The sequence below is a fragment of the Fusarium subglutinans genome (genome assembly GCF_013396075.1).
Source record: "Fusarium subglutinans strain NRRL 66333 chromosome Unknown NRRL66333_c0000260, whole genome shotgun sequence".
Classification (NCBI taxonomy): Eukaryota; Fungi; Ascomycota; class Sordariomycetes; order Hypocreales; family Nectriaceae; genus Fusarium; species Fusarium subglutinans.
The window spans coordinates 4,233-22,228 of NW_023502323.1; the positions used below are offsets into that span (position 1 = coordinate 4,233).

Below are 17,996 nucleotides of genomic sequence, written 5' to 3' on the forward strand. Positions count from 1 at the left end.
AGTGAAGTGAAGTTCGAAGCACGTGACTTCATCGTCATGTGATAAGGATCTGGTAAACATTTCCAAGAAAGGGAAAGAAGTGATGGGAATCATCATCTAGGTACAGTACCTCTTTACAGCCCATACAGAGAGAGACTTTCTCTTCCTTTTTTTTTCTCGCCCTCCAGGAGGTAATAGCCCTTAAGACTAAGGTACTACCAAGATTCTTGCTCGTTCGCAGGACCTCGAAGAACATGAACAATTGCTGACTTATCGATAAGCGCCCCACCATCGCCTACTCGAACGCTTTGCGATCAACAGTCTTTTCATCATTATTATCTACTCCTAACTTTACCACGCCGCGAGAAAAGCAGCCTGTCAAAGATGGCGAGCTTAAAAAGATCCACCGAGACAGATTCTCTGGCCTCAAACATCTCGAGCAAGGTCTACGTGCGATCAACCCGGAGTGGCAAAGTGCAGAAAATCGTGAGAGAAGTCTACTTACGAACTGACATCCCCTGCTCTTCCAAGCTCTGCAAAGCTTGTCTTCAGGATGCCCCTAGAAATGCCGCTCAGCAAGGTGAGACTATTTCTTTCGCCTGACTCGTCTAGTATATTAATGAGTATTGTAGCTCAGCCTTTTGTGCTCTCGGACAAGCCAGCAGGCACCAAGACCTTCCCCCAGGGCCATTACCTGGTACCTGATACTAACGCGTTGCTTAACGCAATGGATCTTTTCGAGCAGAGCTCAGCTTTCTACGATGTTATCATCCTGCAAACAGTACTCGAGGAGTTGCGAAATCGGTCATTACCACTCTACAACCGTCTAGTGGGGCTCACAAAGAGCGAGGACAAGAGATTTTACGTCTTTTTTAACGACTTTAGGCTCGAGACATTCGTCCACCGTCAGGCAAATGAGACTGTGAACGACAGAAATGACAGAGCTGTGCGGTTAGCCGTCAAGTGGTACGGCGAGCATCTTACCAGGACAAAGGCGAAAAATCTGCCCGCAGTAGTGATGCTTAGCGATGATCGTGAGAACCTTCGCAAGGCCAAGGAGGAGGGGCTTCATGCATCTTGTCTCCGGGACTACGTGAGTGGCCTCGAAGATGGCGAGAGGCTACTAGATTTAGTCGCAGAAGCTCAAAACCAAGAGTCTTTTAAGAAGCAGGGCCAGATGCTTTACCCTGAATACTTTACCCTGTCAAGGATGATGACTGGAGTCAAGGCAGGGTTGATGCATCAAGGAATCTTCAACGTGTCGCCATATAACTACCTCGAAGGTTCAATCAAAGTACCGGCGTTCCCCAAACCTCTTCTCGTATTGGGTCGCGAAAACATCAACCGAGCCGTTGATGGTGATGTTGTGGTCGTTGAAGTTCTTCCTCAAGATCAGTGGAAAGAACCCTCGACAAAGATCATTGAGGAGGACGCAATCACCAAGAACGAGAATGCAGATGTGGAAGAAAGCCAGGATCTCGTATCTGAAAAGGAGCGAAAGGCCTTGCAAGAGCAGGTCAAGAAGACTCAGAAGAGTGCATCGGAGAGCAAGCCTCAGCCTACGGCCAAGGTTGTGGGTGTTATCAAGCGCAATTGGCGTCAATATGTTGGTCATATCGACCCATCGTCAGCCAGTAAGGGTTCCAGCCAAGGTCGCAAGCAGGATAGCGTTTTCCTCATCCCAATGGACAAGAAGATTCCCAAAATCCGCCTTCGTACGCGACAGGTTGCTGACCTTCTTGGCAAGCGCCTGTTGGTAACTATTGATGCCTGGGAGCGCGACTCAAGACATCCTATCGGACATTTTGTGCGATCTTTGGGTGAGCTAGAGACCAAATCGGCCGAGACCGAAGCTCTGTTGCTGGAGTGGGATGTGCAATATCGGCCTTTTCCCAAGACCGTATTGGACTGCCTTCCCAGAGAGGGACATGACTGGAGAGTGCCGACAAGCCTGGAAGATCCTGGCTGGAGGCAGAGAGAAGATCTCCGAGGTCTTCTCATCTGCAGTATCGACCCTGTTGGGTGCCAGGATATCGATGATGCTCTGCATGCCAAGCAGCTCCCTAACGGGAACTATGAAGTTGGTGTTCACATCGCCGACGTGTCCAACTTTGTCAAGCCTGCCAACGCCATGGATACTGAAGCCAGTATCCGGGGTACCACAGTCTATCTCGTCGATAAGCGTATCGATATGCTGCCTCCTCTTCTCGGTACGGATCTTTGCTCGCTCAAGCCTTACGTCGAGCGATTTGCATTCTCGGTGCTCTGGGAGCTGAACGATAATGCTGACATCGTCAATGTTCGCTTCACTAAGTCTGTCATCAAATCTCGAGAAGCGTTCAGCTACGAACAGGCCCAGTTGCGAATCGACGATGAGTCTCAGCAAGACGATCTTACCAAGGGAATGCGCATGCTTCTCATGTTATCCAAGAAATTAAAGAAGAAGCGAATGGATGCTGGTGCCCTGAGCCTCTCTTCCCCAGAAGTCAAGGTGCAAACTGAATCTGAGACGTCTGACCCTATTGATGTCAAGACAAAGCAGCTTCTCGATACAAACTCTCTCGTCGAAGAGTTCATGTTATTTGCCAACGTTAGCGTTGCAGCCAAGATCTATGAAGCATTTCCTCAAACCGCCATTCTCCGTCGTCACGCGGCTCCCCCAAAGACAAACTTTGACGAGCTTTCAAACCAGCTCCGCACCAAGCGTGGCATGGAGTTGCGGACCGACTCCAGCAAGGCCCTTGCCGATTCTCTAGATCAGTGCGTGGACCCCAAGGAGCCATTCTTCAACACCCTTGTGCGTATCATGGCTACTCGCTGCATGATGAGTGCAGAGTATTTCTGCTCTGGAACACAGGCCTATCCTGAATTCCGCCATTACGGTCTTGCTTCAGAGATCTACACTCATTTCACCTCTCCCATTCGCCGTTACGCCGATCTTCTTGCCCACAGACAGCTCGCTGCTGCCATCGACTACGAGGCCATACACCCTAATGTCCGCAGCCGAGGTCGCCTTGAGGCTGTCTGTAAGAACATCAACGTGCGCCACCGCAATGCTCAGATGGCCGGTCGCGCCAGCATCGCCTACTATGTCGGCCAAGCCCTGAAGGGCAAGGTTGCTGAGGAAGACGCGTTCGTGATGAAGATTTTCAGCAACGGCTTCGTCGTTCTTGTTCCACGCTTTGGTACAGAGGGCCTGATCCGCCTTCGAGACCTTGCAGAGCCTGAGCCCGAGGCCGAGTACGACGCAGAGACATACACGCTTACAACCAAGGGAAGCCGCGAGATCAAGGTAGAGCTTTTCCAAAAAGTCAGGGTTAGAGTCCGTGACGAGAAGGATGAGATGACAGGCAAACGCGGCGTCAAGATGGAATTGATCGAGGCATAGATATAGACGAACAAAAGCTGGGTTTGGTTGGGAGGTATACGGCATCATGCATAATCTACGACTCACTTGGCAAACCATGTAGGAGTTTTGGGAAGACAAATTGTTTTTTTACGAATGTATATGCACGGATATTAACCGTTCTACCAGATCCATGAAACGCCAAACTTTCCAGTGAAGAACTCATGTTAAACCTTTCTGTCATTTTGCCGAACAAAACCGCTGAAACACATTTTCTTTACTGCTCCATAGCATCGGCGGCTTCGGCACTGCCCTCATCGTCACCCCATAGGCCCTCGAGCTTGAACTCGGCCGCCCATTCGGTCACGATTTGCTTCTGGTCAGCAGCAACCTCGTCCTCGCCAGCGTTCTTGATGGCCGACTTGGATGCGGTGGTTGTAGACTCGACAGCTAGAACAGGAGGCTCAACCCAACCCTGGATGCGGCCGTCTCGCCAGTCAGTGACGACTGTCATAGCAGCAGCAGAGAGGTTAGGAATACCGCCACGGCCAAGGCGGCCTCTCTTGCGGGCGACTTGGACGAGGAAGTCGGTGGTGATGTCACCATCGGTACGATCAGGGAGGAGGGCAGGAATATCGTAGACACTTGTGAGCTTCTGCATGAGATCGGGAGAAGCTGACAGACGCTTCAGGAGAAGAGTCACGGCGGGCATTGGATCGTCGATCTGCTTGGGGGGCACGGCGTTGAGGAGAACCAAGTGAGCATGTGCCTCAGTGGCGTTCTTTAGAGAAACAAGACCAGCAGATTGGGTGGAAGACGATGAAGGGAAAACAACACCGGGGGAGTCGAGAAGAGTGAGCTTGCTGTCGATCTTGACAGAGCGAATACTCGTGGTAACACCGGCCTCGGCACCGGCAGGGCAAGCTTTGGAAGAGCTGCCACCCTTGCCGCTCATCCTTGAAAGAAGAGCGTTGATAACAGAGCTCTTGCCGACGTTAGGATAACCGATGACACCAACAGAGACGGCGCGCTTGAGTTGTCGGCTGGCGGCAAAGCTCTTGAGGGCTTTGAAGAGCGTGGCGGAGGTGCTCTGGACGGTCAGATCGCGATGGTTAAAGGTGTGGGCGTTGGGAGCAGCGCCAGAGGCTCGGAGAGGTAGAGTAGGGAAGTATCGTCGCAGGTAGATAAGCCAGTCTCGCAGAACCTTGGGAGGAATGAGATCGACCTTGTTGATGACGAGGATCAGTCGCTTGCCGCCAGCTGCGGCAGCCATGATCTGGCGCTCAACCTCGCGAGAGCGGGTGCCCTCGGGATCGCGAGCGTCAAGGACATAAAGAACAACATCGGCCTGCTCAACGACTTGCTTGAAGACTCTGTCGTAGGTCTTTCTCGATGAGGCCTGGCCAATGGACATCTCGGGGCCACGGTCGTTGTCGGAATCGTCGCTATCCTCGTCCTCATCCATATCATCGTCGTCAGCGAGTTGTCGATCATAGGTAGCAGCGGCAGCGCGGGCGCTGGCGATAAGCGCAGCCATGGGGTTTGACTCGTCGATATCCTCGTCCATGCCGTCCTCGTCCATCTCGTCGCCAACATCGACCTGTACATCGGTTGTTGCCGCCTCGTCCTTGGAGCCCGTCTTTGCAGCCTTGGCCAGCTCCTTTCTTCTTTGCGCCTCCTCGGCCTTCTTTAGACGGTTTTCTTCAATCTCTTGGAGCAGCTTCTCCTTGTAGGGGAACAGGTTTGGGATACCGGGGTCCTTCTTTAACTTTGATCGCCATTCCGGGTTCTTCTTTGCTAACTTGCGCTCCTTCTTTTGCTTTGCGGCGGAAGCCTTTTCGATCTTGTGGCGAAGACGAACGGGAGTTCGCTTAGACTTGGGCTCTGGACAATCAAATCAGTATTGGAGACAGTAAGTTCGGGTGGTGTTTGTCCAAGTCGATTCGACCTACTCTTGGGTTTGGTAATTGAGCCGGCCATTGTGAAATCTTTGACTTGATTTTACTGTGATCGGCTTGTCTTGTTCTCGTTTACTGGTGTAGTCTCGGCCAAAAGTTTGAAAAATTAAGTGGGATATCAAATTCTGCCGCTTTATTTTTCAGACCGCTTTCCCCCCACTTTGGAGGGTACGTATCTTTGAGAAACCTGAGATTGATGAGTTGACATGCTAAGCTAAGGTAGGTATTTACAGATAAGTTATAACGATGTAACATATCATAAAGTTACGAGTCAAAGATTCCAATTCAGATTGAATTCTATGCTTTTGGGTGTTTTGTCTGCCTTAATAGTTTGAGACTTCATGTTCCCATATCTGGTACTAATAAATGTCTGTGTTGAGAATCTCGTAGTGATTATATGTAAAGTATGGTCTAGGTAATTGGCTTTACTTGGCACAAGGACTTCCGGTATAATATTATCTAAACTCATCAACCCGTTGATCATATGATAGCTCTAGCAGTTCCTTGACTTTGGATCGTTGTAAATACGTCAGTGGAATCTATGCCTACGCCAGACCCGAAACCCGATAATAAATCGAGGTAGACCCGAAAAGCACCACAACATGCTAGGTACATATCAGCATGCTATGACTATCACTGGTTCCCGAAATGCGAAAGAGCCTGTATCATTGTAAAGTCGATCAACTGAAACTGATTCTAAGACAACATACATAATCCATAGCCTTGTCTCTTGGATGCCAGTACACACTTACACTAAAAAGCCAACTCAAGTCAACACGATAAGCACCTGAGTAGGTAGGTAGTAGCTAGCATGTCTTCAGAACTCATCCAGCAAATCCAGGCGGAACTCGAGGCCGCCACGACTCGATACATTGATCGTAATCCTCGATCCAAGGCTCTTCACGATGAGGCTCTCAAATCAATGCCCGGCGGTAACACGAGGACTGTTCTGCACGCGAGTCCATTCCCCGTTGTGATCAAGTCGGGCAAAGGCCATCAAATTACTTCTGAGGATGGACATACGTAAGTCTTGTGGAATATTGCAACCAGCAATTCCGCTTACAGATCACACAGTTATACAGACTTCACCGGCGAGTTCACGGCTGCTCTCTATGGGCATTCCAACCCCGTCATTCTCTCGGCTATTCGAGATGTACTTGACAGTGTAGGCATGAATGTTGGTGGCAATACAGCTCAAGAGCAGATATTCGCTCGTCAAATCTGCAGTCGCTTTGATCTGGAACATGTACGCTTCTGCAACTCTGGTACTGAGGCCAACATCCACGCTCTAGCAGCTGCCAGGGCTTTCACCAAGAAAAGAAAAGTCGTCACTTTCAGTGGGGGCTATCATGGTGCTGTGATAGGTTTCAAGGGGGGGCAGCCAGAGGCCAACAACGTCGACCTGGATGATTGGGTCGTGGCCAGATACAACGACCTTGACAGCGCTCGTGCTGCTATCGAGAGTGAGGGTGTTGCCGCAGTGTTGTTGGAAGGGATGCAGGGCTCTGGGGGTGGTATTCCCGGACACCCAGAATTTCTTCAGGGCATACAAGAGATTGCTTCAAGGGTAAGTCTACGTGCTCTGTCAGCTCCATCTTGTATACTCACAGGTTCAGGCCGGCGTCTTGTTCATCATCGACGAAGTCATGACCTCCCGTCTCTCAGGGGGAGGTATCTCCGAGATGAGGGGACTCAAACCAGACCTCAAGACCTTTGGAAAGTATCTCGGCGGGGGCCTGGCTTTTGGTGCTTTCGGCGGTAGAGCAGACATCATGGCTGCTTTTGATCCACGGCTTCCCACTGCTCTCTCGCATTCGGGCACCTTTAACAACAACACTCTGGTGACACACGCTGGCTACGCTGGTCTAACAAAGATCTACACGCCTGAGGTTGCAGTCCAATTCACCAGATCTGGAGATGAGCTCAGGGACCGACTCAATGCAGTAACAAAGGGCACAAGGGTGCTCTTTACTGGCATTGGCACTATCATGGGGGTCCATTTTCCCAAGGACGGTTCTCGTGTAATCGAAAGATCTGGTCAAGTCGAAGAATTCGATTCCTTGAGGGATCTCTTTTGGCTTGATATGATGGAGGAGGGGTTCTGGGTCGTTCGAAGAGGATTCATGGCTTTGGTGCTCGACACTCCCATGGACGAGTTTGATAGATTTGTCAGTTGTGTTGAGGCATGGGTTTCTAAGCGTGCCAACATCGTTAAAATCTAATCGCAACTCGTAATTATTAGATCTTTGTTGACTTCTGTTCGAAAAGTTATACAGGTTGATAGATAGATGATATAAGTTACATGGTCGATATAGGTAAGTTGGGTACTAACTTAGTTCAAGCGCATATTCAGCGTCTGATTGGCCCGTCACCTTACCTTGTCTTGCCTTCGTCTCCACTTAATTCTTTATTCACTACAACGTAAAGGTCCCTAGTTCTCAGTACAACTCCATACATACAACCACTTTCAATCGCGCTTTTCTTTGCCTTGTCAACCCTCGCGCCAACCAACCTTTCAATCTCTGCCACAACTCCTCACATCTCACCACAACCCTCCGACGATGGATTTCCAAAATCGCGCCGGCTCGAAATTCGGCGGTGGAGGTGTCGCTTCTCAATCCGCCACCAACGCTGACCGTCGCGAACGTCTTCGCAAGCTCGCTCTCGAGACCATCGACCTCGACAAGGACCCCTACTTCTTCAAGAATCACGTCGGCTCGTTCGAGTGCCGCCTTTGTCTCACTGTCCATCAGAATGATGGCTCCTACCTCGCTCATACCCAGGGCAAGAAACATCAGACCAACCTCGCCCGTCGCGCTGCTCGTGAGCAAAAAGAAGGTCGTCAAGGCGCCGTTGACCCTGCCACTGGCCTCCCCATCGGAGTCACAGGTGCAGGCTTCGCGCAACGTCGCAACGTCGTAAAGATCGGGCGCCCGGGATACAAGATCACCAAGATCCGCGACCCTGTCTCCCGTCAGCAGGGTCTGCTCTTCCAGCTCCAATATCCCGATGCCACCCCCGAAACATCTCCCAAGTGGCAGGTCATGAACGCCTTCACTCAGCACATTGAGGAGCCTGACAAGAACTTCCAATACCTACTCGTCGCCGCCGAACCTTACGAGACTGTTGGCTTCAAAATTCCTGCCCGTGAGCTTGACAAGCGCGATGACAAGCAGTTTGCCTTTTGGGATCCGGATGCCAAGGAGTATTGGATTCAAGTCATGTTTATGACTGAGCGCGAGGAACGTTTCAACGCGGCTCCTGGTTTGATGGCAAGGAGGTAATGGCCCGTTCACTGACCCTCTGGTGGTCATGGTTATTTGCATCTTGGGAGTAAAGAAAAGGACATCCGGGTCATGGGACGGCGTCACAGGTTATTTTTGTTTTCTCTCGTTTTTTGTTTCTGTGCAATAATCCTGTCTGAAGTGTCCAAGGCTCGAAATACACACCAGTAGAGCTTTGTTACTGTATACGGGTTGCCCAATTTCATGTATAACTTATCACTCAATCTCATGTGATCACGGCACAGCAGTTCAATGAGACGTCAAGATAGTTAAATGATAGACTGCATTTCAAATGTCCTGTCCCAAACAGCCCAGTTCAGATACATGCACTGTCACGATACATCTTCATATTGTTTTGCCTCAGTAGGTTATTGTTGACTTATACAGCAGTTCTGGAAACCTCGTGTTTTGTTACATGTCCTGTATAATGCGATGCAAATTGCAGACAGCAAACGTCCTGACCGACTTTGTATGCCCCTCCAGCTGAACCAGACCTGCTACCATAGTATCATCAAAAACATGCATCGAAACAGCCAAAAGGCTCAACAAACGGGCAAGCCTCGCACAGTATTCGCTTCGTCTATCGTGTCATGAATAACTGCTTGAAGAACTCGTTGTGCTCATCCGGGTTGCCGTCCCGTTCTCCATCGACAGCGCCTGTTCACAGAACTAGGTTCGCTTCGTGGAGAGACTACCAGGCCGCAAGCCATGCCACGTCAACCCATTTATCGGAAGTTGTTATCAAATCGCTTGAATGTATAGCCGATGAATGGCAAGCTCATCTCTGGAGACTCCTCAACCTTGTGGCCTTGCTGGATAGCCTGCGCCTTAAGGACAGTGGCGTTATCGGTCTGATCAATTTCATCAGTAGGGAAATAAGTCGTGTCGATGTTGGAGGTCAAGCGGGGCTCGAAGGGTGCGCGGATACGGCGAAGGCTATCAAACTCAACACCGCGAAAGAAAGCATGACCCTTGATTTCGTGGGCACCACCACGACCGAGACGGTTCTCTGTGTTACAGACCATGCTACTTTCTGTTAGCAACCAGAGTTCCCCTTGACTCTCAAGATGATTGCTTACCTTCGGATAAGATGCTCCGCATCGGTACCCAGTGTGATATCATCTGGAAAGTACAGAGTTTGTCTCCAGTTGACAATCTTGCGGTATGTATCATGGCTGTCTTCAGCGCAGAAAGGAGGCCAGCCGACCAGACACTCGAACATGATCGTGCCAAGTGACCACCAATCACAGTCGAATGTGTAGCCGTGACCAGTGAAAATCTCAGGAGCAATGTAGTCAGGAGTTCCGACAGTCGAGTACGCCATAAGTCTTCGAGATCGTCTCCAGTCGTTGATTTGGGATCGATTGCTGACTGTTAGATTGATTTGGTCAAGCGCAACCGAGTTACGGTCGCGAGGCCTGTTTGATCGGCCTTGCAACAGCTGCTGGTAATAGTTATTATCATGAAGCCTGTGAAAGCCAGTCGACAGGCCAAAATCTGTGAGTTTGACATGTCCTCCTCGATCGAGGAGAATGTTGTCAGGCTTGATATCACTATTGACGATCAGATGCTGCTTGCGGGAAAACAAAATAGGGGTGAGAAAGCGTGATACATACCGATGGATGAAGCCCAATTTGTGGACAGCCTCAATAGCGAGAACAATCTCCGCTATATAAAAGCGAGTGATGTCCTCCGAGAAAATTTCATACTTGATAAGCATTGTCATTAGATCTCCACCAGGCAAGAACTCCATCAGCATGTAGAGGAAGTATGAGTCCTGGAAGGTGGTGTAGAGCTTGACGACCCATGGACTGTCGGACTCTGCGAGAATGTCTCGCTCTGATCGAACGTGTGCAAGCTGATCCTTCTTAAACATTTCTGTCTTTATCAGAGACTTCATAGCATAGACCTTGCCATCACCCTTCTTCTGCACGAGCTTGACCTCTCCAAAGGCACCCTTTCCGATAATCTTTACAGTAGTATAGTTTTCGGGCTTGTCCTTGGTACGAAGGAAACGCAGGTACTGGCCTTCTTTTCTGCCAGCAGTGGACCAGAGCTGCTCACGTCTAGCGGCGCCCTGTGAGGGGTCCTGAAGCTTCTGCTCCAATTCGCTTTGTCTGCATAGTGATCATGAGTCAGTTGCACAACTCTCATGGGCAGCAGCGAGACCGAGGCACGTGGACACATACCTTTGATTGCGCTCGCGGGCACGCTTGACACTATCCTTAAAAAAGTCGGCGGCGAGCTGGGAACACTTCTTTTGGTTGCTATTGACATTTGTACCATATCGATCAGGGTTTCGCTCGGGTGCACGTTGAAATTCTTCTGCGGGGGCAGAGGCCTGTGTAGGCATAGGAGGGGCGTTCATGTAGCTGTTGTAGCCAGGCTGCTGTCCTGTACTACCAGCGGTCCTGGGACGCTGACCTGAAGAGGGACCTCGAGCATAACCTTGCCCTCGAGCAGCACCTCCGAGGTTCTGATGAGAGAACTGATGAGCAAGGCCTGTGTTGGGGTCGTTAGTGCCCGGGGTATTGGATCGTGGTTGATACCCAGCACCCTGAGCATAGTCATTGGACTGCTGCTGTTGCTGGCCGCCATACTGGGCATATTGGTTCTGATTAAAATATCCCTGGGGCGCATAACCACCAGCATATTGCTGCTGCTGCTGTTGACCTTGGGGTTGCAATCCACCAGGCTGTTGACCTGAAGCTGAAGGGAAAACGGGCTGTGGGAAGGTCGAAGGCGTAGTGGGATATGCTGCCCTGTCCGAGGCGGTCAAACGGTCGTTGCCGTTGCCAAAGTTAAGATAGAGGCGATTGCTGTTGTTGTTGGGGTCCATCTTGTCTGATTGCGGCGTCTCGATCGCCTCGTTTCGCCCTGTATTGTATCGACAAGTTGGTGAACAACTCTTGAAGAGATGAAAAGAATAAAGACTGAGGTGGGAGTCGAGATGGCGGACAAGTTTCAGGGGAGGGTCAAGTCCAGGGGCTGTGGAGGGGAGAGCGAGGGGCGCCGCGGGACCAGAGCTACCTTTCCGCAGGAAGGTCAGTTACAGTTAGTACCTTACCTACCTAGGTACCCAGGTTAGGTAGTAGGTAAGGTACCCTTAGGGACTGCCAACTGCCCGGAGAGTGCCTGGGTAGGGGAGTACAATACGGGTAAAGTAGCACCAGAGCCACCTCTGGCGGAGCACCAAGAGACTGGTGCACGGTCGGTGAAGGTCTCAGATTGAAGGAGAGACGAAGAGAAATCAAAATGGAGAGAAAGAGTTGAAGCAGGAGGGGGGCAGCGGATTCCGTATAAAAAGCCCAGGAGGTACTTTGAGGATTTTCGTTTGTCAAAAAGGCAGTCTCCCTCCACCACACAGTAAGAACCAAATATGACAGGTGCTGCCACTGCGTCACTGTCACTGTCACTGTCACTGTCACTTTCACTTTCACCACCTGCACGACCTTTACTTGTGTTCCCCGAGCCGAAACGTGCAGGGATGAACCGTCCTTCCTTAGATGTTTTGGCTTACCAACATAGGTACCCTAGGTTCAGGCAAAGCCTAAGGAATGGTCAAAGTTGGCGGTTAGCGGTTGGCTCACGACGGGCCGTGGAGTGGCATAGGCTGGTTCCATGTTATTTGGGGGAAAGAGATCCGAGGGGTCAAGTCTGAGGGGTCCAGCAACTCGACAGAATCGGAATGGAAGCATGGCGGGCAACCTGAGCCGGTACATTTTAGCTTTGAAATTAGCGGTGTTTAGTGGCAATCATTTCGATGGTGGGTGCTGTGGCTGCTATAATCTCAGTTCCTAACTAGGTACCTAGCCCAAGAGAAGAAATCGATAATGGATAATGGATACCTATATCCGTAGGTAAATTGAATCTTCAGGTATCAGCAAGAATTCATTTTGCGAACAAGAAGTTGTTAGAAGCGGAATTGCACACCAGTCAATACCTCCACCTGTAAAGAATGTGATTGCCTCGAATAGCAAAGTATTCACTTTAGTAGACTAATGTTTTTTCTAAACAAGATAACTTCTACGCCATCGCATCCAAGTAATAGGAGATTAGCATCTCCTGTATCTCCTCTCAAACTAATTCTCAACACCAACATGCGGTGTTGGTGGTGACTTACAATCGCGTTCTGACCATCATACTCCATAGCATCCAATGGCTTTTTTTTTTTCATCCTATCCACTAAACTGGTATGCATGGAATAAGTATGTATCTTCATCCCAGGCTATCCTTACCAATAGACCCCTCAGGGGCTCAACCCCTGTTATTGTGTTCCCCCAGATGTTGCTGTTTGTGGTATGTACTATTTCTGAGCTTCAGGTGAACCTGTCACCCGTGTGTAGCAGGGAGCTCTCAGCCTCTTGAGTATTCATAATTCCGTATTCTCAATTATTTTTCTATGGATGGTTATCATCAGAGGAATTGTCGTTGTAGGAGATCGGGGCTTTCTCTGTTATCCAACATCTATTTCGCGTAGTTCTCATGTTATATTAACATGGACCTTGAGTAGTATTGCCAGACGTAACATGCCCACGTTGACTCCCGTCGGCTTTAATTATACAATATTCGCTTGTATTTACTCCTTACCACATGGCAATTCAACGGTAATCATCTCACAAGAATTTGAATGGCATCGCAGTGATGCCTGTGTAGCATGAGTTAGTCGAGTCAGTTAACGAAAGCAACAATGCATTATTTATTGTTCATCTGCAACATACTGCGCAGCTCTCCTGAAATCAGAACATCGACAACAAACACTCTCCATCCTTTGATTACAACAACAAAGGACTTTATTCTCTACTGTTTCTAGAAGCTTTTATGGAAGTTTAGCGTGAGCCGTGAAGACTTTGACTCTCAACGCACTACAGGGAAATAAACATTCAGTAAATGTATTATATACCTAATTAAGTATGTCAAAGGAAGTTAGAATTAGTCATGTTATAATAAATCCTGATATTTCACTCCATTAATACAAAACCGAAGTTGCCTCTGTTCAATTCATTAATGACCGGAGCTAAAGTATTTCCTTCCCGACCGCCCGGGCCTTATCGGAGCCGCTTATCGCTTATCGTGATTTTTTTCCTTCGACGGACCAACAGATCAAGACGAGGTCGATATTAACACCCTCGCTATCCTGTGGCTTAAACGGCTCGAATACAACGGCGATCAACTCTTCAGGCCTGCAGATCGCACAATAAACACCGGCATAACCATTCAGTACGCACAATGGCCGAACTCAACCCTTCAGCGCAGCAGCCCGCTGCCGGCACCGGCGCAACGTACAAGGCGCCCACACCGAAGCCGAAACAGAACCCAGCTCTACGGATGATGGGTCTTCCAAATCTCCCTCGAAAACTTCCCTCGCGCAATTGGCTTATATTTTGGGCTATCACTGGTTCCATTTCAGCTGCTATCATCTACGACAAGCGCGAGAAGAAGAGGGCTACTGCGAAGTGGAAGCACGTTGTTGCCCCTCTCGCGAAGGACATAATCCCCTCAGCAAGCCAACTGCCTCGCAAACTGACCATTTACCTCGAGGCGCCTCCTGGCGATGGTCTACGGATTGCACAGGACCATTTTATTGAGTATGCCAAGCCCGTCTTGGCTGCATCTGGTCTTGACTGGGAGTTCGTTCAGGGAAGACAACAAGGTGATGTGAGAGCTGCCGTAGCAGAGAAGATCCGTAGGGAGAGAAGGAAGCATGAAAGGCCAGATGAAGAGGACCTTCAAACAGATGAGGCTATAACTGAGTCATTGAGGAAGAAGAACCAGGTTCCTGAGTATGAGGGTGTCAAAGGCGATATCATCTTCGGCCGACATACATGGAAGGAATATATCAGGGGACTACACGAGGGTTGGCTTGGTCCTCTTGACCCACCCGTAAAACCTGAGCCTATAACAGAACCTGTCGAGGCGGATTCTAAGACTCCCAAGGCCGAAGGTGAGCAACCCGAAGAGAAGAAGGAGGGCAAGAAGGAGGAGGAAGAGAAAAAGCCTGAACGACCACCTCAACCACTCCCATACAACACAACCGCCGATTATTCCATCGCTAATCTCCCTCCTCAAATTCCCGCCGAGTTTTCTCCTGCAAACCCCATCCCTCTTCCCCACCGTCTGGGCTTCCGTCACACTCTAGTCCGCCTGAACCGCTTCTTCAACCGCCGCAAACTTGCCGATGAGATCGGCCGTGAAGTTGCTGCTGTATGCTTCGCCAACTCCTCTCGTGAGTGGCGAGAGGCCGATGGTCAGTATGAGCAGGAGCTCGTTCTAAGGCATGAGGAGAAGGACTGGGTCAAGTCGGTTTGGAAGCCCGAGGAACCCCCCAAGCAAGATGATGACAACACCGCCGCTGCGCCTACTGAGCCTCCCAAGGAGAAAATTTGGCCTGCGACTATGGTCGTTGACCCTCGATTGGCCCAGCGCATGCGGCGCTTTGAGATTGCCCCTGAAGATGAAGCCCGCGCTTCACAGATCAAGGTCCCTGAGGCCGAGATTGAGGGATGGATAAAAGGAAGCTTCCGCAGCTTGTGGAACTACACTGTCGAATCGGTGACTGCCAAACCTATGAAACCCAATGTTGGTAATGTGGACAGCGATGAGTAGAACGGAGTGTTGTTCTTTGACATAAAAAGGGGGGCGCGGTGTGACGGGGGGTACCGCTGTGTATGTTCATGTATTACTACAACTCTGTTATGGAGTGCATCTCGTGTTTCGGATTTAAATTCTGTATATTACACCAGTCGAGGGGCTGGTGCTAATGTAACATTAACGATAGAATGAGGTACGGCATCGAGCGTGGTCATGGTCTATTACGCCATAGAATTCAATGGCATTTGATTCCCCTTCACCAAGTAATCTCAACCCTACTGCAGTTCGCTCATACGTTCAATCGTCATCATCTGAATTGCTCCCATAACCCACCAATGCTAGTCCCTTCTTCTCTGGTGGCTGAGCAGCTGACTGACTTGTCGTCCTGGACTTCTCATCTGACGTATCATGACTCGGGCCTTGGACTGGCTTTGTATCTTGCTTTCTAGTTTCTTTCTCGTCTGCTGTGCTGACTTTTCGCCTCAGCCCCTTGACATCTTTCTCTTTCGTGCGCTTCCTCTTACGACCAATCTCCCATGACTCGCCTTCTTCCTTAACACCAACATTTTCGCCTTGGGCAGCATCGCCCTTTTGTCGCTCTCGGAATGCCTTTAGACCTTCTTCCGTCTCTCGTCTCACGCGTTCCTCTTCTGCACGCTTGTTGGCGCGTATCTCATCCAAGAACTCTATCTCGTCATCATCCAATGCACGAAACTGGTTACGTAGTTTGGTCTGCTCCTCGAATTCGGCCTGTTTTGCCGCTGTGGTGTTCAGTTAAAAGGGAGAAATGATCTTAAAAAGGGCCTTCCTTACCTTTGTTTGCCTGGAGAACGTCATATAAGGTCTTCTCGCCTTCTCCTGTAGCAGCCTTGATGCGCTGTTCCTCGCGCTTCTTTCTTTCGGCTTCCAACTGTTGCTCAACCGCTTCCCATTCTTTGGACTTGGCGGAATTATGAAGCGGCTCTTGAGGTGTTGATTCTGCACCACTCGCGTCTTTCGAGATCTCTCCAGATGAGCCAATCTTGCCAGCCGATACGAAGCGGCTAGACATTATCTATCTGCCTGAAGTTGGAGGCAGCGTCTTGCACGGCCACGTCTGGTGAGAACAAGGAAAGCTATTACAAGCTTATTATCACGTTCCACAGGTATGTGGAAGCTGGGACTCAGGTTGATGATGCTTTAATGAAGCTCCAGCTATCCGATAATCTGCCGGTCAACGACGCAATTAGTAAGTCCACTTCGTAGTCCACCACAGGCAGTTTGTGCACAAATCAGGTCGGAAACGGTAAATAGTAGCAAAGCAGTAATTTGATAATATTTTGTGTTTTCGATATGCAAGGTATCTCTTGCATGCGAGTCAAAATCTGAGTAGCAATCACGAGTCATCGCCTCGCGTAATCTCTCGCTCCATAAACAAGGAGTAGGTATACTGAGAGTGTCATCCTTCCACCGACATCTCATGGTTCATCCCACCGCATCAGATTCATTCAAATAGGCTGAGCCGTTCGAATCTAGCAAACAATTTTGCTTTCAACACCTTTTATTTGCGCACATTGTACACAAAAACTACTACCTATAGACAGCTCTGAATGGCTGAAAAAAATACATTCGGTTTGTTGAATGGCAACACAAAGGTTCCAAGCATTTGATTCTTGCAGGCTGCTTTGGATCGCGCCCTTTGTATGATGCTCAAATATTCCGTAAGAATCGTACCAAGTCGTGAGAAAAGATGCAATAGCAATAAAAAAACAAGTCGGCAACATAATGAATCCATTAAGCCGACGTGACGAAAAGCAGATGCCAACACCCCGTTGGTTGCATCTCATTGTAATGCCCGACACCGAAACCTGTGAAAGACAAGAGTCAAGAGTACAATACTTGTTTTCCTCGGCGTCAAATCTGACACTACTCCAGGCTGGAGCCGTGACAATGATCAACTCCAGGGAAGTACAAACAATACAATATCAAACCCTCTGATCAAAGCGATCAAATCCAATTCCTTTGTTTTCCCCGCTGAAACGCAATGCATAACCCCGTCGTGTGAAACCGTTTCCTGTGGTCAAAATTCATATCTGCCACTTGCAATAACAAAGAAAAGAAAAAGAAGAAAAAGTGAAATATGTACCATCCTCAAGATTACTGTCGCATAGCTCAGTCCATCCGACCTATGGTACTCGTGTCGAATCGACTTTCATATCGATCTGCGTCACGACGAGATCATCAAGAAGAAAAGATGGTCAAGACATGTTGTGACCAGATTCGCACAATCCTGCGTTTCAACAGAATCTAGTGTCGAGTGAGTGGCAGCGATCAAGTTCTGCTGAGTCGCCATCTATAACAGAGATAGCGCGCTTGGGCATTGTACCCGTGTCCGGCCATTGTCCGAACCTCCGGTGAAGCGGCGATGTGCTCCAGGTAGAGAACGATGAGGGCGGAAATGTCGAACAGAGGGAAGCCGTACACGCAGAAGCCTCTGGAAACCGAAGAAACCGCAAGTCTATCAAGCTGGAACCGTGTAGTGTAGAACGAAAAAGCCGAACGCCAATTATGACCATTACAGAACGTGTAACCAATAAAACAAAATAGAGAATGCCACATTTTTCGGACTTGAGTTGACGTTGGTGCGTCACGGTGACTCGCGAGGAGAATGGATCAGGTTTTGCAGTTCCTGTCATCAAGTCGTGGCTGTAAAGTAAAATCCTGAGAATGATCCGCCGAAAGGTCATGTTATGAACAATTTTGTCGTCCCTGGGGTATCTGAATGCGAATTTATCGTTCTCGGGATGCGTGTAATAAAAAGGAAATCGTGGCCGTAAAAAAAAAATGAAAACCCTGTAA

The 17,996-nt window shown here is 49.4% G+C and overlaps 7 protein-coding genes across 7 annotated transcripts; 4 read left to right on the plus strand and 3 right to left on the minus strand.

Annotated features, from left to right (window-relative positions):
• Window positions 1-363: 363 nt before the first annotated feature.
• Window positions 364-3,367, plus strand: FSUBG_12283 (mitotic control dis3+; the record flags this gene model as incomplete). The annotated part of the gene is made up of 2 exons (XM_036677056.1): window positions 364-559; window positions 612-3,367. 2 exons carry the CDS (start codon window positions 364-366, stop codon window positions 3,365-3,367), a joined length of 2,952 nt encoding a protein of 983 aa, XP_036532228.1.
• A 235-nt stretch (window positions 3,368-3,602) lies between these two features.
• Window positions 3,603-5,305, minus strand: FSUBG_12284 (nuclear GTPase; the record flags this gene model as incomplete). The annotated part of the gene is made up of 2 exons (XM_036677057.1): window positions 3,603-5,209; window positions 5,278-5,305. The coding sequence occupies 2 exons, from the start codon at window positions 5,303-5,305 to the stop codon at window positions 3,603-3,605; spliced, it is 1,635 nt and encodes a 544-aa protein (XP_036532229.1).
• Window positions 5,306-6,094: 789 nt separating this feature from the next.
• On the plus strand, window positions 6,095-7,505 carry FSUBG_12285 (glutamate-1-semialdehyde 2 1-aminomutase; the record flags this gene model as incomplete). Its single annotated transcript, XM_036677058.1, has 3 exons — window positions 6,095-6,306; window positions 6,358-6,850; window positions 6,900-7,505. The coding sequence occupies 3 exons, from the start codon at window positions 6,095-6,097 to the stop codon at window positions 7,503-7,505; spliced, it is 1,311 nt and encodes a 436-aa protein (XP_036532230.1).
• Window positions 7,506-7,844: 339 nt separating this feature from the next.
• FSUBG_12286 (splicing factor 3A subunit 2) lies at window positions 7,845-8,567 on the plus strand (the record flags this gene model as incomplete). The annotated part of the gene is made up of 1 exon (XM_036677059.1): window positions 7,845-8,567. The coding sequence occupies one exon, from the start codon at window positions 7,845-7,847 to the stop codon at window positions 8,565-8,567; it is 723 nt and encodes a 240-aa protein (XP_036532231.1).
• Window positions 8,568-9,292: 725 nt separating this feature from the next.
• On the minus strand, window positions 9,293-11,406 carry FSUBG_12287 (AGC NDR NDR kinase; the record flags this gene model as incomplete). Its single annotated transcript, XM_036677060.1, has 4 exons — window positions 9,293-9,593; window positions 9,647-10,120; window positions 10,184-10,684; window positions 10,757-11,406. 4 exons carry the CDS (start codon window positions 11,404-11,406, stop codon window positions 9,293-9,295), a joined length of 1,926 nt encoding a protein of 641 aa, XP_036532232.1.
• Window positions 11,407-13,796: 2,390 nt separating this feature from the next.
• Window positions 13,797-15,173, plus strand: FSUBG_12288 (mitochondrial import inner membrane translocase subunit tim-54; the record flags this gene model as incomplete). Its single annotated transcript, XM_036677061.1, has 1 exon — window positions 13,797-15,173. The coding sequence occupies one exon, from the start codon at window positions 13,797-13,799 to the stop codon at window positions 15,171-15,173; it is 1,377 nt and encodes a 458-aa protein (XP_036532233.1).
• Window positions 15,174-15,455: 282 nt separating this feature from the next.
• FSUBG_12289 (nefa-interacting nuclear nip30) lies at window positions 15,456-16,209 on the minus strand (the record flags this gene model as incomplete). The annotated part of the gene is made up of 2 exons (XM_036677062.1): window positions 15,456-15,919; window positions 15,972-16,209. The coding sequence occupies 2 exons, from the start codon at window positions 16,207-16,209 to the stop codon at window positions 15,456-15,458; spliced, it is 702 nt and encodes a 233-aa protein (XP_036532234.1).
• Window positions 16,210-17,996: the final 1,787 nt, after the last annotated feature.